This window comes from Pithys albifrons, chromosome 2 (assembly GCF_047495875.1).
Source record: "Pithys albifrons albifrons isolate INPA30051 chromosome 2, PitAlb_v1, whole genome shotgun sequence".
Lineage (NCBI taxonomy): Eukaryota > Metazoa > Chordata > Aves > Passeriformes > Thamnophilidae > Pithys > Pithys albifrons.
Window position 1 is genome coordinate 120,209,530 of NC_092459.1, and position 23,727 is coordinate 120,233,256.

A 23,727-nucleotide genomic window follows, 5' to 3' on the forward strand; every position below is an offset into this window, starting at 1 on the left:
TCCCTCTTTTGTTTTAATAAAAAATTCATCTGGTAAAGTGCAGAAACAGTTACTGTTTAGGTATTTATAAGGTGTCAACCGTCCTCACAGCGAGGAACTCAAAGAGCCTGAGGAAAGAGTTGCAATGAGCAAAAATCTCCAGCTTTAAAGCCTTGGGATTCCTACTGGGCTCCACTCCACAATTCCTGTTCCATGAGTGCTAAACATCTGGAAGTTCTTGGTTTTGTCCACTGATAAGGCACCAAATGAGGTACAGACACCTCCCACCCTCCCACAGGACTGAAGCTGAGGTGGCAGACCCAACTCCAACACACAAACCCCACCATGAACCAAGGCCGTGGCTGTTCCATCCATCTTACCATGATTGGGACGCCGATGTCCGGCCACAGGAGATCCTCGGAGGGGAGCTTGGGAGAGTTCCACACAACCACCACTTTATTTAAGTAGGGGAGGCCATTGAGCCTTTCCAGGGAGTTCATCAACACCTCCTCCCGCTCGTAAGTCAACATCACCACCGTGAACTGCTCCCGGGGCACGTTGCCACCCAAGGCAGCCTGGAACTCCTTCCCAGAGCCACCTGCTCCTCCACCAATGGGTCGAAATCCTGTCCCAGACCCCAAAAACTTGGCTTCTGATGGTAAAACAGGGTCAAAGGGAGTGTAGGGGAAGAGGTGGAACGGCCCCGGAGCAGAATTCCAGTTCCTGTAGATATCCATGGCGGTGAGGGTGAAGTTGCGGAGATATTTGGGAGACGCGTAGGGCGGCTCCGTTTCCACAGGCCCCAAGTCCAGGTCCCCGTTGTCAGCCATGTTGGGGTCTGTGCCAGCAGCTTTGCCAGAGCGGTGGGGAATCTCCACGGCAGGTTCCTCTCGGATAGGAGCGGCCGGGATTTGGATTCGAGTCCTTATGATAGCTAAGACTGTGCTGAAGACGTTGTCCGAGGTGGAGAAGTAGGTCTCCCACAGGAAGCGGCCCTGCCTCCTCATGGCAAGGAGATCGTTGTCAGAAATGCTTCTCAGAAGGAAGTGCACTTCTGTGATACGTGGCTTTGGTATGATTAAGGCTGCCTCGTTCCACCGGATCACGTCGTTGTAGGGGAGCTGGACCTGCTCCCCGAGAACCACCGGGATGGCTCCCACTTCCAGAGCCTCGAACAGTCTCATGGTGCACCCGGCGGAGATCACCAAGTGGGTGTCCCCGGGGGTGATGATCAGTGCAAAAGTAGAAAGCTTCAGTAGCTCTAGTCTGTCGTCCCTTTCTCCACACAGAGCCCACTCAGTGGGCAGACTCGCCTTAGGCTGGTTCTTACACGTGAACTCCACCAACACAAAGTCCAACTTGCTGTCCTGAACAGCCTTCAGGGTGGTGATGATCCGGTCGTCGTAGTCAGCCGGGGCGTTGCCTTCGATCTCCTCCTCGAAAGAGCGAACCTCCTGCAGGCTGGACCGCAGGGACTCGATCTTCTCCCCCTGGAAACTGAACAGGTATTTACGCTTGACCGGCACCTGGGGCGGGATCTCCAGGAAGTTGGGCTCGGACATGGCGTGCACCAGAGGGGACACCACGATGTCGAAGCCCGGGCGATACTGCGCGTCGTAGAAGGTGGACTGGGCGACCATGGCGCGCCCCGTGCTGATGTTGTACAGGAAGTTCTGAGTTTCCGATTTCCTCGATAGGTTGATGATCAGATGGTTGTGTCCATCAGTCCTCCAATATGGCAAAGAGTGCAACTGTTGCTCTAGTTCAGTAGGTTTTGGCATCACGGGCTCTTGCATTTCCCCCAATAAAATTATATACACGCAAGCAATATTTGCATTTTCAGTAACATAAACGTTAGTTCTGACGGTCGCCTCGAAGGCTTGTTTAATTAAGGGGTCTAAGGAGCTACCAAAAGGGTAATCATCACTGTTGTAGACATAGACTGGGAAGCCAGATGTCAACGGGCAGCGTGAGTAGTCAAAGCAGTTGTGCAGCCTGCAGTTCCTGTTGGATTTCGGCAGGGGGAAGGTCGCGTCGTCTTTGTCGGGCAGCAGCCGGATGGGCAAGGAGAGCTTGGGCTGGTTCTGCGCCATCAGCTCCTTGTAGGAGTGCTCGGTCTGGCTGATGACATTCTTCAGCTGCAGCAGGTCCTGCTTGGCGTTTTCAATGCTCTTCTTGCAGGCCTCGATCTTGAGGTTGAGCTTGGCGATCTCGCTGTTGAGCTCCTGCCTCTTGGCCTCCAGCTGGAGCAGCTCCTCGCTGACCGACTCGCGGATGCGGCACAGGTCCTGCACATGCTTCACCTCGCACAGCTCGTTGCCCGTGCGCGGCCCGAAGATGCGTTTGCCGGCGTCGTCCGCGTCGTCGATGGTGGTCAGGTAGTAGTGGGCAATGAGGGGAAAGAAGACGAGGATAATGAAGAGGGTGAAGCTGAGCCAGGTGAGGCGGATCCGGCTGGACCACCTCAACACCCACGGCTGGGCTCCGTTCCCCACGCCCCCATTCCGCAACATCGTATATCCGCTCATGAGGTCGGGAGTCGCCGCGCGCCCAGTCACGTCGGGTCAGTAGCCATAACCAGGGCGGGTTCCACGGCGAGTCCCTGGAAGGAAATGTTACGGTGCCTGCCTAAGGAGAAGCCAATGGAAGGGGAATTTCATCTTGTCGTGCTGACGGCTCCTCCACGGTCGTTTTGGTGCAGGCACAACTCCTGACCCCGCAGGACTCGGTCATGGACCTTCTCCCCCACCCCCAGCCCCCGCCGTAGTCCGTGGGAAACCTTTGCTGGAGGGTCACAGCGTTGTCATGGCGATGCAAAGCCTCACCCAGCAGCAGAGAAACACGGCGGGATGGCGCCCAACTCTACCCCTGCAACCCACATCCTGCATCACCAGCCAACGAGCACGCAGAGCCTCCAGCCATGGTGGGGAAGGAGCCAGAAGGGACTGGCAGCACTGTCAGCATCTCTCATGGCAGCCGGGGGGACGATGTTGTGCCATTCCTGCAGGAGAGCAGTCACAGGGTCAGACAGAGCAAACAAAACCGACCTACAGCATCATTAGATGTAAAAGCAACTGATGGGCCTCCTCACAGGCCCAGGGCAGTGACCCTTCCCCTGGACTCTGCCTTGGGGAGGCCACACCTTGAGTGTTGTGTTCAGTTCTGGGTCCCTGAGTTGAGGCAAGAGATTGAGGGGCTGGAGCGGGGCCAGAGAAGAGCAACGAGGCTGGAGAAGGGACTGGATGTGGCACTGAGTGTCCTCTGAAACACCTCCAGGGACAGAGAATCCACCATGTCTTGATCCAACCCCACTGTGATCACCAGCCATGGTGATCAGTGCCATGGGCTGGTGATCACAGTGGGGTTGGATCAAGGGTTGGAACTGATCTCAGAGGTCTCTTCCAACCCAACTGAGAAGAGAAGAGCAACGAGGCTGGAGAAGGGACTGGAGCACAAGTGCTGTGGGGAGAGGCTGAGGGAGCTGGGGGTGTTTAGCCTGGAGAAGAGGAGGCTCAGAGGTGACCTCAGCACTGTCTGGAACTGCCTGAAGGGAAGTTCTGGCCAGCTGGGGGTTGGTCTCTTCTCCCAGGCACTCAGCAATAGGACAAGGGGGCACGATGGGCTCAAGCTCTGCCAGGGGAAATTGAAGTTGGAGATGAGAAAAAACTTCTTTGCAGAGAGAGTGCTCAGGGATTGGAATGGGCTGCCCAGAGAGGGGGTGGATTCCCCATCCCTGGAGGTTTTCAGCTGAGCTTGGCCGTGGCACTGAGTGCCATGATCTGGTGAAGGGACTGGAGCTGGACCAAGGGTTGGACTTGATGATCTCGGAGGGCTTTTCCAACCCAATCCATTCTATGATTCAAAAGAGCAGCCTCTGTACATGGCCAACACCCCTGCTGGGGTAACACCTGACCAGGTGATGGCATCCATTAGATGTGGCTTTCTCCAGGTCACACCTTCACTGCCTGCCCAGAACCACCACAGACCTCACCCCACATCCCTATTTCCCCACTCTGTAACTCCACAGAAGCTGCTCAACACCTGCAAAGCTCCATCTCCTTTCCATATTCCCACACACCTGCTCTCCCTTCTCTCCCTGCTGTGATCCCAGGAATTTGTACTGCATAACTGAGTGCAATCATCATTGTTCTGCTCCAGTGACTAGGGATGATGAGGAATTTTTACATCAAGTGTTTTGCTTTCATTTCCTGCTGGAAAATTTGGATTCACTGCATGAGGAAGTTTAAAGGGAACGTACTGGTGTTTGGTTGGGATTAACTGAGCTGGCTGGCTGAGGGCCACAGGATTTCTGGGCAACAAGGGAAAAGTCTGACCTGCACAGCAAAGCAAAGAGGGTGACTCTGGGGTCTGTCAGGTGGTCTCAGCCTGAAAAACTCTGCTGGGGCACTGAATGACTGCCTAGAACAGCCATAAAAAATCCAGGACGTGGCAAAAGTCCCTGGAGAGGGACTGTTCACAAGGGCATGTAGTGGAAATGGGCTTAAACCAAAGGAGATTTGGTTTAGATCTGATTTTAGGGAGAAATTCTTGGCTGGGAGGGTGGTGAGGCCCTGGCACAGGTTGGGCAGAGAAGCTGTGGCTGCCCCAGCCATGGGAGTGTCCAAGGCCAGGTTGGAGCACCCTGGGACAGTGGGAGGTGTTGGGGTTGGAATGAGCTGGTCTTTAAGGTCCCTTCCCAAGCTGTATCCCTGAGGGCACCTGGAGAAGAGAAGAATTCAGGGAGACCTTGGAGGCCCTTGCAGAGCCTGAAGGGGCTCCAGGAGAGCTGGAGAGGGACTGGGGCCAAGGGCTGGAGGGACAGGACACAGGGAATGGCTTCCCAGTGCCAGAGGGCAGGGCTGGCAAAGGGGATATTGGGAAGGAATTGCTGGCTGGGAGGGTGGGGAGGGGCTGGGCTGGAATTCCCAGAGAAGCTGTGGCTGCTCCAGCCCTGGGAGTGTCCAAGGCCAGGCTGGATTCCCTTGGAGCAACCTGGGGCAGTGGGAGGTGTCCCTGCCCATGGCAGGGGGTGGGATGAGATGATTTAAGGTCCTTTCCCACACTGGATCCATGAGGACACCTGGAGAGGAGAAGGATCCAGGGAGACCTTGGAGGCCCTTGCAGAGCCTGAAGGGGCTCCAGGAGAGCTGGAGAGGGACTGGGGCCAAGGGCTGGAGGGACAGGACACAGGGAATGGATTCCCAGTGCCAGAGGGCAGGGCTGGGAAAGGGGATATTGGGAAGGAATTGCTGGCTGGGAGGGTGGGGAGGGGCTGGGCTGGAATTCCCAGAGAAGCTGTGGCTGTCCTGGATCCCTGGGAGTGTCCAAGGCCAGGTTGGAGCAACCTGGGACAGTGGGAGGTGTCCCTGCCCATGGAATGGGATGACCTTTAAGGACTTGGGACAAGGGATGGAGGGACAGGACACAGGGAATGGATTCCCACTTGGAAAGGGGAGATGTGGGTGGGGTATTGGGAAGGAATTGCTGGCTGGGAGGGTGGGGAGGGGCTGGGCTGGAATTCCCAGAGAAGCTGTGGCTGCTCCAGCCCTGGGAGTGTCCAAGGCCAGGTTGGACTCCCTTGGAGCAACCTGGGACAGTGGGAGTTGTCCCTGCCCATGGCAAGGGGTGGAACAAGCTGAGCTCTGAAGTCCCTTCCCACCCAAACCATCGACTCTCTGAAATCCAATCTGAGTTTTAGGAGTTAAATCCAGGCCACCACAATTTGCTACCACCAGAAACCCTCCCATCCCCTCCCAGGTACTGAGGTTTCTGGGCTATTCCCTCACACACTGGACTTCCCACAGCACTGATGGAGGCAGTGCTGGCTCAGAAGCAGCTCCTGCTCAGCCTCCAGAGGAGCTTATTCATTTCCGCTTCAATTTTTAATTAGAGGAAAGTCATCCCAGCCAGTGATGGTCATTTCTCACTAAACCTACTTAATGCCCCTCTCAGCTACTCATCAAGAATTAGCAGCAAGAAGGAGAGGAAGCAAATCTCAGCTGAGAGGTCTGGAAAGAGGCCAAATCAAAGGAGTTCACCTTAAAGGAGCAGGGGCAAGTCAGGGGGAATTTTCAGCGCGGGGCACGTCGGGAAAAATACATGGAAAATTTTATTTTAATCAGGAAAAACCATCAGGAAAGGGTAATAAAGGTAATAAAGCCCAGTCCTTAGGCCTGTTGTAAATGGATATTTGTTGTGAGGAATTTAACACCCCGTGATTAAATGGGATTTCCACCCCCTGCCACAACGAGCAGAGCAGTGGAATGGACACTGAAAACTAAGGCAGGTCTGAAATTCCTGACACTGGGACCCAGCCCTGGTGGAAAGCTGGGCAAGCTGGGAGGATAAAGGGGCTAAAAAGTCAGGAAAAGGCTGAACCAGCTTCCTTGGAGCTTGGCAGTGCTTGGGGAGGCTCTGACCTCGTGCCCATGGAATCAGCAGCAGGGTTGGAGCAGGAACCACTGCACAACCCAGGCAAAAATAAGAGCAAGAGAAAAAGGATTTTAAAGTCTATTTTCTCCCTTTCTCCCCCCTTTTTAAGCTCTCTGCAGGAAGGGGGGCTCGTGCTGTGTGTCTGTGAGTGCCAGCTGGGCAGTCCCTGCTATGCCAACCTGCTCTCATGGGCACTGCAAAGATGTTGGAATTGCCAACAGCTTTTCCTGCAAACAGCTGGGCAGGAGATGAGCTGCCCCAGGAATGTTTTTCCTGAGGGAAATGCCAGAGCACACACTCACTGCAATGTCAGCAAACCTAAACTTCAAGGGACATGTGGGGAAAAGCAGCTCTGCTGGGGTTTTGTGTTTGGGGGTGCCATGGGATGAGACAACACAGGAATAAGGGATCATAAATGTGGGCAAAAAACGATGAGGGGGCACGTGGACATCTTGCTGTGGGCTGGGCAGAGCAAACTGCAGCTGCACAGGCAGTAAAGGCAGCCCCAAAGGGGAAACTGCATCTCTGTTTTACTCCTTTGTGGCTACTTTGCCCATTTATAAGCCATAAATAGTAATGAAATGGTGAACTGGACTCCCTAAAATGCCAACTGGGGGGCTTGGAAAGGTAAATCCATCACCCCACACGTGACCCTCAGCAGATGTTCTGCCACTGAATCCTTCCAGTGGCTCCTCTGGTGCTTCCCTGGCTTGGCACAGAACAAACTTCATCCTCCTGACCTAAAAATGAGGGTTGTGGATTAAAAATATCCGTGGGCTCAGAAACACGAAGCTGACAAAGTGACTCTGGAGAAAACACCACGTGGGGAAGAGCAGGGCAGGCTGAGGAGGGATTTCAAATGCACCACATGTGGCTTGGGATCAGTTAAAGGTATCGACTGTCAGTCTGAAATATGTGCTGGTGATAAAGTGAGCACTTCAGACACACTCCTGGACTCCTCTTCATTATTAAGACTTTATTCCTCATCAACCTGATGGAGCCTCAGGTTGTAACACGTTGTCATCAGGACTTCAAAAAAAACCAGGCAAAGTGAAAACCCAGCTCATGGTTTTACCCAGAGAGACTTCAGGGTTGTGTTTAACAGCAAAAAGCAGCACTGGGAGAAAAGGCTGAGGAATTCCATCATTCCCAAAGAGAAATTTGGGAAAAGGAGACACAGGTTGGTTGTTGGGCTTTCCCAAATGCTGTTTAGATCTTTAAGCACATCCAGCCCCACACTAAAATCCCTCCTTGATGTTGTTGCTGCCTGATGGAGCTCATTACACATGACAAAAGAGGCAGGAAGAGCTCTCAGGAAATCAGAAGATCAGAATTACCAGATCCTCTTCCCAAATGCCAATCTGAGGGACTCCTCAGGCATGACAGGTCTGCACCTCACAGTCCCTTCTCCCGAGGAATGGGGGCTGTTGCCAAGGCTCAGGATGCATTCCCAGCTTTCACAGAATCATAGGATCAGTTGGGGTGGAAGAGACCTCTGAGACCATCAAGTCCAACCCTTGGTCCAACCCCACTGTGATCACAAGATCATGGCACTCAGTGCCATGTCCAGTCTCATCTTAAACACCTCCAGGGATGGACAATCCACCCCCTCTCTGGGCAGCCCATTCCAATCCCTGAGCACTCTCTCTGCAAAGAATTTCTTCCTGACATCCAACCCAAACCTCCCCTGGCAGAGCTTGAGCTGTGCCCTCCTGTTCTCCTGCTGGTTCCTGGGAGAAGAGACCAACCCCTCTGGGTACAACATCCTGTCAGGAGTTGTAGAGAGTGATAAGGTCTTCCCTGAGCCTCCTCTTCTCCAGCCTGAACACCCCCAGCTCCCTCAGCCTCTCCTTTCCCCAGCTCCACAGCAGAGGAAGTTCTGGCAATACCTGAGGTTGTCCCTCATTCTGCATTTCTAGAAAGGGCTGCTCTGACCTGTGGATGCTCATGGAGTGATTTCTCTGCAATGTTCCAAGTCCTCCTGAGCACACCTAGTCACAGAATCCCAGACTATTCTGGGTTGGAAGGGACCCACAAGGATCATCGAGTCCAACTCTCAAGTCAATGGTCCACAGAGGGGATTGAACCCATGACCTTGGCATTATTGCAACCATTCCTCCCTGACTGCACATCCACTGATCCATCTCTCTACAAAATTAGGGAGATACTGCTCCTTTCTCAGCATATTTGTGAACAGAGCCTGGAAAATTTAAACTCATGGTCTTCCAGAGCAAGGCACAACCACTGGGCACAACCTGGTGGGGAGGGAAACCCACAGGGCTCCTGCCCCTGCTAAATTTTCATAGAATAGAATAACAGAATCATAGAATGGATTGGGTTGGAAAAGACCTCCGAGATCATCAAGTCCAACCTTGGTCCAACTCCAGTCCCTTTACCAGATCATGGCACTCAGTGCCACGGCCAAGCTCAGCTGAAAAACCTCCAGGGATGGGGAATCCACCCCCTCTCTGGGCAGCCCATTCCAATCCCTGAGCACTCTCTCTGCAAAGGATTTTTTCCTGATCTCCGACTTCAGTTTCCCCTGGCAGAGCTTGAGCCCATCGTGCCCCCTTGTCCTATTGCTGAGTGCCTGGGGCCCTATAGAATCCCACAGAACCCCCATAGCCCCCCAGAGATGCTCACACACCCCCTATAGAATCCCACAGACCCCACATAGCCCCCCATAGGTGCTCACACACCCCCTATAGAATCCCACAGACCCCCCATAGCCCCCCAGAGATGCTCACACCCCCCTATAGAATCCCACAGACCCCCCACAGCCCCCCATAGATCCTCACACTCCCCTATAGAGCCCTATAGAATCCCATAGCCCCCTATAGATGCTCATAGACCCCCATACACCCCATAGATCCTCACACACCCCTATAGATCCCCTATAGACCCCCACAGACCCCACATAGACCCTCCATAGACCCCCTATAGACCCCCCATACACCCCATAGACCCTCACACACCCCTACAGATCCCCTATAGACCCCCATGGACCCCCCATAGAACCCCATAGATCCTATTGCTGAGTGCCTGGGAGAAGAGACCAACCCCCACCTGGCCACAACTTCCCTTCAGGCAGTTCCAGACAGTGCTGAGGTCACCTCTGAGCCTCCTCTTCTCCAGGCTAAACACCCCCAGCTCCCTCAGCCTCTCCCCACACCACTTGTGCTCCACTCCCTTCTCCAGCCTCGTTGCTCTTCTCTTCTCACTTGGGTTGGAAGAGACCTCTGAGATCATCAATTCCAACCCTTGATCCAACCCCACTGTGATCACTCTGGCACTCTGTACCCTGGGCTGGTGATCACAGTGGGGTTGGATCAAGACAGGGTGGATTCTCTGTCCCTGGAGGTGTCTCAGAGGACACTCAGTGCCACATCCAGTCCCTTCTCCAGCCTCGTTGCTCTTCTCTGGCCCCGCTCCAGCCCCTCAATCTCTTGCCTCAACTCAGGGGCCCAGAACTGAACACAACACTCAAGGTGTGGCCTCCCCGAGGCAGAGTCCAGGGGAAGGGTCATTTTCTCTCCCAATCTCCTCCCTGTACATCCACACTCACCCTTCCCCTCTCCCCCTGTGAGATGATGGCTCTGCAGTGTCACTGCTGCTGTGCCACCTCCACACAGCCCTGCTGTGATGGCCTTGGCCTGGAGGATGAGGATGGACCCACCTCTGTCCTGCTGGCACACGGAGAAGGAGGGCAGGGAGTGGTGGTGGCTCCTGTGCTTCACCTGTCCAGGTTTGGAGGGACAATTCCTATGGCCAAGGCTCGTTCACCAGCACTAGAAATGAAACCACAGAGAGAAAAATAAAAATACAGGATATTTCCTGCCTGTAATGGGGAAGAAATGAACAGCAAACAGCCCTTCAGCAATGACAAGATTCTGCTTCCTGGAGCTCTCCAAGGAAAGGATTACACCCCAAATCTTTGGCTGCTTCAGGAACAGCTGAGCAAGGGGAATAAATCCATTAGGTGTGTGCTGTGAGGGATGTTTGAGAGCAGCTCTTTCAAAGGAGCAGATGGAAAATTCCCTCGGAATCGCTGCTCGTGCAGCAGCCTCAGGGATCACACCAGGGATTTGTCCCATCTCCTTTCACCTCCTGGTAAAAGGTGCTGTAATCTGTGAATTCCAGGGATAAACTTCATCCTCTGCTTTAGGGAGATTATATCCAAACCAAGGAACATTCCCTGTGTCTGCAGCTCCACGGGAAGCCAAGGCTGGACAAACAACATGCCCAAGGTCACCCTGGAAGTGGCACCAGCCTGGGATTTGCTCCACATCTGATGGTCTGTCCATGAGACCATCCATTTTCCCAGCCTGCCTTTTCCCAGCCTCTCTTCCTTCCCCACTGCCTTGCTGCTGTTTGCATAATGCATTGTGAACTCTGCTTTACACATAGAGCTTTTAGTTCTTAAATTTATTATTTAGTGTTGTTTGCTGGCAATAAACCAGTCCCAGGGTTTGATTTATTCCCCCAGGCTGCACACGAGAACTTCCTGCTCCAAGAACATCCAGCTTGGGGAGCAAATCCTTCTGTGTCCTGCAGGATTGAGGGGCAGAACATCCTGCACTGGCTTCACCCCTCTCCTCCCCAAATCCTGGAGCACAGCTGGAAAATCCACACAACCACAGGGTTGTCGTGCTCACCCCATTCCCAAGGATATTCTGGGATTTGGGAAGCAAACTGAGGATGCTCCACCATGTAGTGGCACAAACTTTTAGACACTTCTAAGAGGGATAAATTAAGTGTGGGAGGTTTTTATCTTGGATTAATCCTGAGGTGAAACCACAGGGAAAAGCTGGGAGCTCCATGTCACAGGAGAGGAGCCTGGAGAGGTCAGGGCTGGTTTTCCAAATGTTGACTCCAGGAGACAGCTCAAGTCCTTGGAATTCTTTGTGGTTTCCAGCCCTAGATAGCTCAGGAAGGTTATTTCCCCCCAAAGCAAAACCACAAACCTCTCTCACCTCCCTAAAACACCCTCCCTGCTGCTTCTGCAGCAGGAAAAAACACGTGGAAGGTTCTCTGAGAGAAGATGAAGGTCATAATTAAGAATGAATTTAAATTTTTTGTTGAGCTGGAAGAGTTAAAAGGAAAAGAGTTAAAAGAAAAAGGAAAAGGGTTAAAAGACAAAGGAAAAGGGTTAAAAGACAAAGGAAAAGGGTTAAAAGAGAAAGGAAAAGGGTTAAAAAGGGAAAGGGTTAAAAGAGAAAGGAAAAGGGTTAAATGAGAAAGGAAAAGGGTTAAAAGAAAAAGGGAAAGGGTTAAAACAAAAAGGGAAAGGGTTAAAAGAAAAAGGGAAAGGGTTAAAAGACAAAGGAAAAGGGTTAAAAGAAAAAAGGAAAGGGTTAAAAGAAAAAGGGTTAAAAGAGAAAGGAAAAGGGTTAAAAGAAAAAGGGAAAGGGTTAAAAGACAAAGGGAAAGGGTTAAAAGAAAAAGGAAAAGGGTTGAAAGAAAAAGGGAAAGGGTTGAAAGAAAAAGGGAAAGGGTTAAAAGAGAAAGGAAAATGGTTAAAAGACAAAGGAAAAGGGATAAAAGAAAAGGGGAAAGGGTTAAAAGAGGAAGGAAAAGGGTTAAAACAAAAAGGGAAAGGGTTAAAAGAAAAAGGGAAAGGGTTAAAACAAAAAGGGAAAGGGTTAAAAGACAAAGGAAAAGGGTTAAAAGAAAAAGGAAAAGGGTTGAAAGAAAAAGGAAATATCCCCTTTCCCAGCCCTGCCCTCTGGCACTGGGAAGCCATTCCCTGTGTCCTGTCCCTCCAGCCCTTGGCCCCAGTCCCTTTCCAGCTCTCCTGGAGCCCCTTCAGGCTCTGCAAGGGGCTCTCAGGATCCTTCTCCTCTCCAGGTGACCCCCCCAGCTCTCCCAGCCTGGCTCCAGAGCTCCACCCTCAGAGCATCTCCCTGAGTCTCAGATGTCCCTCCTGTTGAAGGCACCCCCAGGCAGCCAGGACAGGACTTGGTCTGGAGCATCATCTGTGCTGTGAGAGCACTGCTGGTGAAAGCAGTGTCAGGTACAGCCCCACCTGAAACCAAGAGGTACAGACCCTTCAGGTAAGAGCTCAGCCAGAAACAAAACATTACTGGATAATAAAATTGGATGTTAGGATGAGATTCTTCCCTGTGAGGATGGTGAGGGACAGGAATAGATTTCCCAGAGAAGCTGTGGCTGCCCCAGCCCTGGGAGTGTCCAAGGCCAGGTTGGAGCACCCTGGGACAGTGGGAGGTGTCCCTGCCCATGGCAGGGGGTGGGACAAGCTGAGCTTTAGAGTCCCTTCCAACCCCAACCACTCTGGGGCTCTGTGAGCACTGAGAGTCCTTGCAGGGCCTGGCATTGCCCAGGTGAGGACGTGCAGGTGGGCACAGCCACACACGGTGCCTCCAACCACAGGGAGGACAAATCTCAGAGCCTGAGGTTTGTGGCTGTGTGTGATGAGGTTATGAAGGAGCAGAGAATCACAGAATCACAGAATGGATTGGGTTGGAAAAGACCTCTGAGACCATCAAGTTCAGCTCTTGGTCCAACTCCAGTCCCTTTACCAGATCATGGCACTCAGTGCCACGGCCAAGCTCAGCTGAAAAACCTCCAGGGATGGGGAATCCACCCCCTCTCTGGGCAGCCCATTCCAATCCCTGAGCACTCTCTCTGCAAAGGATTTTTTCCTGCTCTCCAACTTCAATTTCCCCTGGCAGAGCTTGAGCCCATCGTGCCCCCTTGTCCTATTGCTGAGTGCCTGGGAGAAGAGACCAACCTCCACCTGGTCACAACTTCCCTTCAGGCAGTTCCAGACAGTGGGTGTGTTTGATGAGGTCAGGAAGGAGCAGAGAAGTGCATGAAATATGACAAACATTGGCAGAATCCACAGTAATCCAATTCCTACCCAGCAGTGCTGGGGATCACTGACACACACTGTGTGCTCCTTGTCACTGGTGCCCAGGGCTTGGCTTGCAAGGGATTACAAAAAAAAACTTAAAAAGAGGCATAAACCCCAAAGCTGTGTGGTTGGAGAACACTCACACCAGCCAGTCCTTGGAAAAGGCAGGATGGGAGACACCAAAGCCCCCTCAGCACCTGCATCTGGCACAGAGACCTCTCCAACAGGGAGGTGGGAACACTCAGAGGTCACTGCAGGGCAGGTGAGCAATAACAGAGCACTCAGGAGGGCTGAGGGACACTGAGCTGTTCATTAAAGGCCTCAGAGAGGGGTCAGGCAAAGAGGGATCCAAGCGAAGCCAAAGCTGGAGGGGAAGGAAGGAATTAACTTTTCAGCTGCACAAGGTAAATTCAATCACTGAGCAAGATGAGAAGGGCTTGGGAAAGCCACGGGTAATAAAAGTTAAGCTGAGGGTTGGATTGAGCCTTGCCTAGAAATGAATTGATCAATTTAAGGCCTTCTCAAACAAATTTTTAATAATGCTGCCTGGAGCAGGGGAGGGCTCTGCTCTGGAGCAGCATCTTCCAGCCCCAAACCTGTGCCTGGCACTTCCACAGTGGCCACTTTTGGGAAACTCTTCAGGCTCCTTCCAAGCCCAAGGTGACTCTGCCAACTCTCAGGGATGTCAGGAAGAGCATGGCAGGGCTGTTCAGGGGCTGCAAACTTAATGGGCAAACACAGCACTACTTCTGACCTCAAAAATTACTTTTAAGGATAAAAGAGAGGTCTTAAAATACCAAAAGCAGGACAGAAAGCTCCAGCCAATGGCACTGCCACATGGATCCCCTTCCTCAGCATCCCAGAGCAGATGTGCTGCACTCAAAACGTCTTTGTCTATTAAAACTGTGTCAGCTTCAGAGCCTCCCAAGCTCCCTGTGGCATAAACAGAATTCCTAATGAACAGCTGCAGGATCCAGGAGCAGCCACACAAAACGCAGCTGCTGAGATGGTTTTCTCTGCCCCTCTCTCACCACCTTTGCTCTGCTGCCCCAAATCCCCCTCTTGGATCCCCACTTTGGATCTCTGCTTTCCTCCTTCTCCCACGGCTCTGCTGCCTCCCTGGGCCTCCTGCTCCCTCCACACCCCTCCTGGTCCAACAGAGCACACTCTGGTTTGCTGCTGCTTTCCCTGCTCACACCAAGGAGCACAGAAGGGAGACCTCAGGGAGGAAAATGTTGGCTTGTCGTTCCAGAAGCAAGAGGAATCCTCACCTTGTCATTCCAGAAACAAGAGCAATCCTCATCTCATAATTCCAGAAACAAGAGCAATCCTCACCTTGTCATTCCAGAAACAAGAGGAATCCTCACCTCATAATTCCAGAAACAAGAGCAATCCTCACCTTGTCATTCCAGAAACAAGAGCAATCCTCACCCTGCCATTCCAGAAACAAGAGCAATCCTCACCTTGCAATTCCAGAAACAAGAGCAATCCTCACCTTGTCATTCCAGAAACAAGAGCAACCCTCATCTTGTCATTCCAGAAACAAGAGCAATCAGTAATCCTCATCTCATAATTCCAGAAACAAGAGCAATCCTCACCTTGTCATTCCAGAAACAGGAGCAATCAGCAATCCTCATCTCATAATTCCAGAAACAAGAGCAATCCTCACCTTGTCATTCCAGAAACAAGAGCAACCCTCATCTTGTCATTCCAGAAACAAGAGCAATCAGCAATCCTCATCTCATAATTCCAGAAACAAGAGCAACCCTCATCTCATAATTCCAGAAACAAGAGCAATCCTCACCTTGTCGTTCCAGAAACAAGAGCAACCCTCATCTCTTAATTCCAGAAACAAGAGCAATCCTCACCTTGTCATTCCAGAAACAAGAGCAATCCTCACCTTGTAATCCCAGAAACAAGAGCAACCCTCATCTCATAATTCCAGAAACAAGAGCAATCCTCATCTTGTCATTCCAGAAACAAGAGCAATCCTCACCTTGCAATTCCAGAAACAAGAGCAATCCTCATCTTGTCATTCCAGAAACAAGAGCAATCCTCACCTTGTCATTCCAGAAACAAGAGCAATCCTCACCTTGCAATTCCAGAAACAAGAGCAATCCTCATCTTGTCATTCCAGAAACAAGAGCAATCCTCACCTTGTCATTCCAGAAACAAGAGCAATCCTCACCTTGTCATTCCAGAAACAAGAGCAATCCTCACCTTGCCATTCCAGAAACAGGAGCAATCCCCAGGGAAGGTCCAGCCTGAGTAAACTGAAACTCTCTCCCAGACCTTTGGCTCCAATGCCACCTCACAGCTGAGGCACCAACACATGACTCTTCCTGTGACTTGGGTTAGTGCTTTTTGAACCCTCTGCCTCTGAAACCCCAACCCAGCTCAGAGCTGGCACTTGCTGGGCCCAGTGGGGTCCTCTCAGCTGGCTGGAGACACAGCTGGGATGACTATTCAGCCAGACACTTGTAAAGGCCCCTGTGACGCTCAGAAAAATGTCATCTGTTTGTGCCAACGTTCCCCCACAAGTTCTCCTGGGAACACCAGAACAAACCTGAGTTCTGACTGTGTGATGCCTTCAGGACCTCATAAAGAGCCTCATTTTCAGGCCATTAATCAGCAATTAATGCTTTGGTGAGCTCTGTGCCTCCAATCTGAGTGCAAACAGCTGATGGATTCAATGGTATTGGAAGACTAACGGATAAAACCAGATGCCAAAGCCCAGCTTTTTAGAACACTCTGGGAACAATTAAAGAGCAGCTCATGATAAGCAACAGTGTCTCTTTAAAGGAATTTTCATTAACTGGTATCAAACACACAAACCAGCTCAGTGCCCTGTGGTTTGGAGATGATCTGCCTGTCACAATCATCCAAAACCCAAATCCTTCAGCCCTGAGTGGCCAGGCTGGTGTGTTTTGGTTTAGCCATCCCTGAGCTGCTCAAACCAGCCCAGTTTTGGCTTCTCAGCTTCCCTGGATTGGCAGCAGGATGGAGATTCCAACAGTTCCCATCACTAATGCACTTTGGTGGCCAGGAGGGAAAATTCCCAGGGAAATCAGGATATTGTGGGCACACTCTGCACTCCTGCTCACCACAGAGGGTGGAGGGAATCCAAATGTTAGCAGAGAGGGATTGCCTGGGGAGGCTGGAGCAGCTCCTTTGGCTCCAGAACACTCCAGGCAGGAATGTCCTGCCCACAGCAGCTATTCCTGAGGGGAAGAGGGGCCAAATGTCCTCGGAGCAGCTCAGGAATGGGCAGGGGGGTACAGTGCCAGCCTGAGGCTCCTGCAGATGGAGCAGCTGCTTCCAACACAAGCTGTTACCCTGAGATTGGCTCAGTTGGGTAAAACTTGGCTGTAATAATGCCAAGGTCAAGGGTTCAATCCCCTGTGTGGGCCATTGACTGAAGAGTTGGACTCGATGATGATCCTTGTGGGTCCCTTCCAACCCAGAATAGTCTGGGATTCTGTGAAATGTCTGGGATTCTGTTGTCTGTCCCAGCCACCATCCCAAGGATCAGAGTGGTTCCAGCTCCAGGGAGCACTCAGAGAATTGATGCTGAGAGGTCCAATGGATGAGGAAACCACAGCAGAGCTCTCTCCCTTTCAGGCTTAACACCACCAGAGTATGAGCCAAGTGCTGCCAGGGAGAGCTCCTGGTGCCCAGAAAGATAAAGGGGGGACATTCCCAGAGGCTGGAATTGCTGCTGGGGGGGCTCAGTGGCACAGCCACCAGCCTGCAACAAAGTCATGGAGACAGGCACAAAATTCACAGCACAATCTGACCACTGCATAGAATGCAATAAAAATAACAAGCAAGCACCAGGCTGGTGACATCAGATCAAACCAATGACCTGTTCAGCCCAGCCCCTCAATCCTCAGTGCTCATTTCCAGCTGCTTTGGTGCAAAATGATCATAAATCCTGGTCATGGAATGGTTTGTTGGGAACAATTTCCCCTGAACCATTAATGAAAAGGAGCTGGATAAGCCCTTGAAGAATCATAGAATGGATTGGGTTGGAAAAGCCCTCCGAGATCATCAAGTCCAACCCTTGGTCCAACTCCAGTCCCTTTACCAGATCATGGCACTCAGTGCCATGGCCAAGCTCAGCTGAAAAACCTCCAGGGATGGGGAATCCACCCCCTCTCTGGGCAGCCCATTCCAATCCCTGAGCACTCTCTCTGCAAAGGATTTTTTCCTGCTCTCCAACTTCAATTTCCCCTGGCAGAGCTTGAGCCCATCGTGCCCCCTTGTCCTATTGCTGAGTGCCTGGGAGAAGAGAAGCTGCCACCAAAACACCTTTTTCTGGAGCAATCCATCACAGACACGCTGGACTGTACAGACTCTGAACAAAGAGGAGGAGACCCCCAGCCAGCACGTTGCTCCACAGGTTCCTGCAGCAGAGAATTCCACAGGAGAGCTCTATAAGTTGCCCAGAGAAGCTGTGGCTGCCCCATCCCTGGAAGTGTCCCAGGCCAGGTTGGATGGAGCAACCTGGGATAAGTGGGAGGTGTCCCTGCCCATGGCAGGGAGTGGAAATGGATGAGCTTTAAGGTCTCCTCCCACCCAAACCATTTTGCTGTGATTTTAAGTGATTTCCTTTCCTCAGGTTCAAATCCACACCCTCCTAACTTAGCCCAGGCCCTCCCCTCAGCGTTACCCACCTCTGCAGTGCTGGGGACAGCAGGAAGCCCACCCACCCACCCAAGAACATGCAGTGCCACCTCCCCTTCCCTGCCATCCCCCACGGGCTCCTCTCTGCACCAGGCACTATAAATCCTTCCCCTCCTGGCACTCAGCAGTGTTGGCAGGGAAGCAGAAACAGGAGGATCCACTGCCAAGGGATAATTCCAGCCCAGATCTGAAATGTGCTGTTGTCTCACCCTCCTGATGGACACCCTGGCTCTCCTTTGTGGAGCAGCCCTCCCTCCCTTTTATCCAACATCCTCTCTAACATCTTTGTTCTGTTTCCATTCCACTCATTTCCCAAATTTGTGCCCGGTTTCCTTTTTTTTTTTTTTAATTGCTCTCAATATGTCACTCTGTATTAGTCAACAGCAGATCCATTTAAACATGTCAATGCTGTTGCTTGGCAGATCTGACTGTGCTCTGCCATCTCAGCCCCCTTCACAACCACGTGTTCCCCTCCCCACAGCTCCCCAAACACCTTTGGATCACCAGGAAGTTTGAGGAAAATCAAACTAAGTCTGGCTCTAAAGGCAGAAGCTTCACAGAGACCCCTAAAAACCAAACAACACCTCCAAAACCAACCAAGAAGAGGAATTCTGCCCCAAGACCCACCTGATTTTATTTCTCACCTAGGAAGCAGCATCAGGTGATGTTTTTCTTCCATTTCCTACCCTGTACCCTGAGCTTCAATAGGAGCCCATCAAGCAAATGACCATCCAGAGCTTTGGAGAGAGGCCTAATAGGGAGGCAGGATGAGCTTTCCCCAGCACAGCTAATTTTAGGAAATGGCCTTTAACTGCTCTATAAAAGGCTGGGAACACCCAGGTGAGAGCATGTTCTGACCTCTGAAATTAGATTTGGGTCTTTGCTGAGAGAGAGGGAAGATAATGGGCAGTTAAATCACACACAGGACGTTTTCTGCTTTGGGCTTTTTGGGGTGGGTTTGGTCATTGCTCCAACTCACAGCCAAGAAACAGGAGGGCAAAATGGTTCCATCAGCTCAACACACAAAAGCTGTGGCACAGCTGTCCCAAAATGCTTATTATAGAGTCATGGAATCACAGGATCATTAAGGTTGGAAAAGACCTCTGAGATCAGAGTCCAACCATCAACCCAGCCAAGCCAACCATAAACCATGGCCTCAAACAACAGCATTCTTTATGAAAAAGACCAAGCAAAACCAAGGAACATCACCCTTCTGCCATCAGCAGGAGCAACCTGGATCCAAAGTAGCGTGGCCAGCAGGCCCAGGGCAGTGACCCTTCCCCTGGACTCTGCCTTGGGGAGGCCACACCTTGAGTGTTGTGTTCAGTTTTGGGCCCCTCAGGTCAGGCAAGAGATTGAGGGGCTGGAGCGGGGCCAGAGAAGAGCAACAAGGCTGGAGAAGGGACTGGATGTGGCACTGAGTGTCCTCTGAAACACCTCCAGGGACAGAGAATCCAACATGTCTTGATCCAACCCCACTGTGATCACCAGCCCAGGGCACAGAGTGCCCTGGGCTGGTGATCACAGTGGGGTTGGATCAAGGGTTGATGATCTCAGAGGTCTCTTCCAAGCCAAGTGAGAAGAGCAACGAGGCTGGAGAAGGGACTGGAGCACAAGTGCTGTGGGGAGAGGCTGAGGGAGCTGGGGGTGTTCAGCCTGGAGAAGAGGAGGCTCAGAGGTGACCTCAGCACTGTCTGGAACTGCCTGAAGGGGAGTTGTGGCCAGCTGGGGGTTGGTCTCTTCTCCCAGGCACTCAGCAATAGGACAAGGGGGCACGATGGGCTCAAGCTCTGCCAGGGGAAACTGAAGTTGGAGAGCAGAAAAAAATCCTTTGCAGAGAGAGTGCTCAGGGATTGGAATGGGCTGCCCAGAGAGGGGGTGGATTCCCCATCCCTGGAGGTTTTTCAGCTGAGCTTGGCCGTGGCACTGAGTGCCATGATCTGGTGAAGGGACTGGAGTTGGACCAAGGGTTGGACTTGATGATCTTGAAGGGCTTTTCCAACCCAATCCATTCTATGATTCTGTGATTCTAAAAATCCCAAGCAAACCCCCAAGAGCACCCCAAACCTGCTGTGGCCACTGACAGATGCCAAGTCCTCTGCATGTTCACCCAAGGCTTGGGCCATGAGTCTGTTCCACAGGCTTGTCTTCACCTGAGGTGCATTTCACACGTTGCCCCTAAACCCACCTCATCTTCTGCCCCAAAATCTCCAGCTCAGCCACCACCCTGCTCCCCTCCAAGCCAGGTGGGTTGGAATCACAGAACCACAGTGGGTTGGGTTGGAAGGGACCTTGAAGACGGTTCCATTCCAAGGCCCTGCCATGGGAAGAGAAGCCACTCCCCAGATCAGGTTGCTCAGGGCCCCATCCAGCCTGGCCCAGCCTTGCTAATTAGAGCAATCAAATCCCAGAAAGTGATGCCATCCATACAATCTCCAGCAGCTGCTCATTCCAGACTCGGATTGCAAGTTCACAGCCCTGGGAATTGATACCACAAGCTGAGACAGCTCAAGCAAAGACAAAATTTGCAGCAGGCCCTGCCAGAAAAGCTGCTGATGGGTTTCCAAAAATAAGCCTGTTCCCTTCCCGTGGTGCCTGATGCCCATTTACTCACAGCCACCCAAAAATAGCCCTTCCCCTTCGGATCAATGCCAGCAGTGAAAGGCTCTCATCACTCTGCACACACACAAGACTAAAGGAGATAAAATGCTTTGGAAATGCAGGGCAGGGAACAATCCAGTGCTGGCCCCGAGACAACCAGCTGGATGGGCCCTAATGATTCTTCTCCAGCACCAGCTGGGATTGAATTTATTTCCATTTCCTGTGATTAAAAAGAGAGAGGCAGAGAAAAGGCAGAACAAAAAGTCCAAGATTTCAAAAGACACTAAAAATAAAATGGTTTGCATGGGCTTGGCCCCCCACCTTGGCAGTTTTACACAGGACAGACACACAGTCCTCAGCAACCCAAAAGGGAGGCACAAGGAATTTAAAATGTTAAAATATCAGCTCCAGAATCAATAAGACCAAGAGCAGGAGCAGGTTGAAGCTCCAGAATCAATAACACCAAGAGCAGGAGCAGGTTGAAGCTCCATCCTCAATAACACCAAGAGCAGGAGCAGGTTGAAGCTCCATCCTCAATAACACCAACAGCAGGAGGAGGTTGAAGCTCCATAATCAATAAGACCAAGAGCAGGAGGAGGTTGAAGCTCCAGAATCAATAACACCAACAGCAGGAGGAGGTTGAAGCTCCAGAATCAGTAACACCAAGAGCAGGAGGAGGTTGAAGCTCCAGAATCAATAACACCAAGAGCAGGAGCAGGTTGAAGCTTCAGAATCAATAACACCAACAGCAGGAGGAGGTTGAAGCTCCAGAATCAATAAGACCAAGAGCAGGAGCAGGTTGAAGCTTCAGAATCAATAACACCAAGAGCAGGAGCAGGTTGAAGCTTCAGAATCAGTAACACCAACAGCAGGAGGAGGTTGAAGCTCCATCCTCAATAACACCAAGAGCAGGAGCAGGTTGAAGCTCCATCCTCAATAACACCAAGAGCAGGAGCGAGTTGTAGCTCCAGAATCAATAAGACCAAGAGCAGGAGCAGGTTGAAGCTCCATCATCAATAACACCAACAGCAGGAGCAGGTTGAAGCTCCATAATCAATAACACCAAGAGCAGGAGCAGGTTGAAGCTCCAGAATCAATAACACCAAGAGCAGGAGCAGGTTGAAGTTCCATAATCAATAACACCAAGAGCAGGAGCAGGTTGAAGCTCCATCATCAATAACACCAAGAGCAGGAGGAGGTTGAAGCTCCAGAATCAATAACACCAACAGCAGGAGGAGGTTGAAGCTCCATAATCAATAACACCAACAGCAGGAGCAGCTTGAAGCTCCAGAATCAATAACACCAACAGCAGGAGCAGGTTGAAGCTCCAGAATCAGTAACACCAAGAGCAGGAGGAGGTTGAAGCTCCATCATCAATAACACCAAGAGCAGGAGCAGGTTGAAGCTCCATCATCAATAACACCAAGAGCAGGAGCAGGTTCAAAGTGCAGGTGCTCCTGACGACCTGCCCATACCAATGCCATGAGATCCCTCTGTGTTTATCCCTCATGGAGCCCCTGGAATTGTTCCCAGTGCCTGGCAAGTGATGCCCAGGAGTGTGGTGGCTCCTCAGGAGCAGTTCCAGCCGACTGAGCCCATCAGGACTGTGCAGCCTGTTGGCACCTCGTGGCCAAACTGTGTCCCCTCCACATCCACACGGACGAGCTGAGCAGCAGGAGGCCTGAAATTAATCCCTTTATTTCAACATTAACAACCTCGAGTGTCTCCAAGCAACTGTAAAGGCTTTATTAGCAAAGGCAGGGAAATCCTGGGAGCAGCCAAGCCAAGAGGGAGCCAAGATTATCTGCAGTCCAAGAGTTCACTTCAACAACACAACTCCCTGGAGAATCTACACCTCAGAGGTGGCACTAAAAGGGACAGCAAGACCAGCAGAGTCTGTGGGCAGGATGGGAGGGAGTGGATCCTCCTGGAAGCCATTCCCATGGCCATGAAGGGTCAGGAGGTCACTGGGAACAGCACAAATGGGTTGTGGGCAAACTGCACCTCACCCTTTCTCTTCTGAACACGAGTGACTGCTTGGCAGAGGCTGCTCACCTTGGCATCAGCCAGGGTTGTGGTGTGGTCACAGCAGGAAACAGATGGCTGGAAGAGGAGCCCAGAGAGCTGGTGGAGCCTCCACCCCATGGACAGCCAAACCTCAGCTGCACAAAGCCTGGAGAAACCTCATCTACCTTGGCTGTTCCCTTATTGAGAGCAGGACGTGGGATTGGAGACCTCCAGAGGTCCCTTCCAACCTCAAAGCAACACCAAAGAGAAGGTGAAAGTCTTTCCTGGAGATACCTGACCTGGTACAGCTGTAATGGATAATAAAAGCAACTCTTTGTAAGCTTTCCATTGAAGAGATGACCTGGAGACTCCCAACACACTCTGCTTCCTTCTCTCCAACATTTCCCTCTGGGCAGAGCAACAAATCTGGATAATTAAGACACATAAACCACTTTCACACTAAAATTCAATCAAGGTGCAGAACTTCATCCTTGTAGGAGGAGACAAAACATTCAACCCTGGGAGATGAAAGAGGTTGGGATGACAATAAAAGTCATTTTAAAGGACATCCTTTGAAGGACCATCTCTCTGCTCAGCCCCTAGACAATCATTTCCACAGTTCCTTTCAGGTCTCCAACATGCAAAGAGACACACAAGGTGTGCACATTCCACACTGGGTCTGTGGTGGGAGAAAAAAAAATATGGATTAGGTGCTGCCTCAATTCCAGGTGTCACCAAGTTTGGCCTTTCTTTTGGAAATGCCTCCCACTGTTACTGGAAAGTGTAACTACTGAGTTTCCCCAAAGTCAAAAGCTCCTCTCAGGTTCATTTCCCTCTCAGCTGCTCCAGCTGCTGCCTTGCCAAACCCACAGAAGACAGACATCTACAGTTCCAAGGATTCACATTTTGAAAGGGTTCCAAATGCAGAGCAAAGGTTTCACCTTTCAGTGCAGCTCTCACAGATTTCCCCCTGACTTTGCTGGTCCTGATCCAAATGGAAATAAAAAAATCCCAACCCAAAGCACAAGGCAGTGGTTTTGCTGACCAGGATTACCCAACTTAGTGAGGATCAGCAACCTTCAAGGGCACAGGACAATATCCAGGTGGAAATCAGTTCCCTTCAATCTCTGCCTCTCTGCTGGAACAGC

At 51.5% G+C, this 23,727-nt stretch overlaps 1 protein-coding gene across 5 annotated transcripts in view; it reads right to left on the reverse strand.

Annotated features, from left to right (window-relative positions):
* Positions 1-23,727, reverse strand: part of EXTL3 (exostosin like glycosyltransferase 3) — a 161,234-nt gene that overhangs the window by 24,480 nt on the left and 113,027 nt on the right. For 4 of the 5 annotated variants that reach the window (XM_071547629.1, XM_071547628.1, XM_071547627.1 and 1 more), the window contains 2 exons: positions 10,088-10,199; positions 360-2,980 (listed from right to left, as the gene is read on the reverse strand). In XM_071547629.1, coding sequence (XP_071403730.1) covers positions 360-2,507 — 2,148 coding nt within the window. In that variant the 5' untranslated portion in view covers positions 2,508-2,980; positions 10,088-10,199. The remainder of the gene's footprint in view (positions 1-359; positions 2,981-10,087; positions 10,200-23,727) is intronic. The other variant, XM_071547630.1, reaches the window with a different exon arrangement.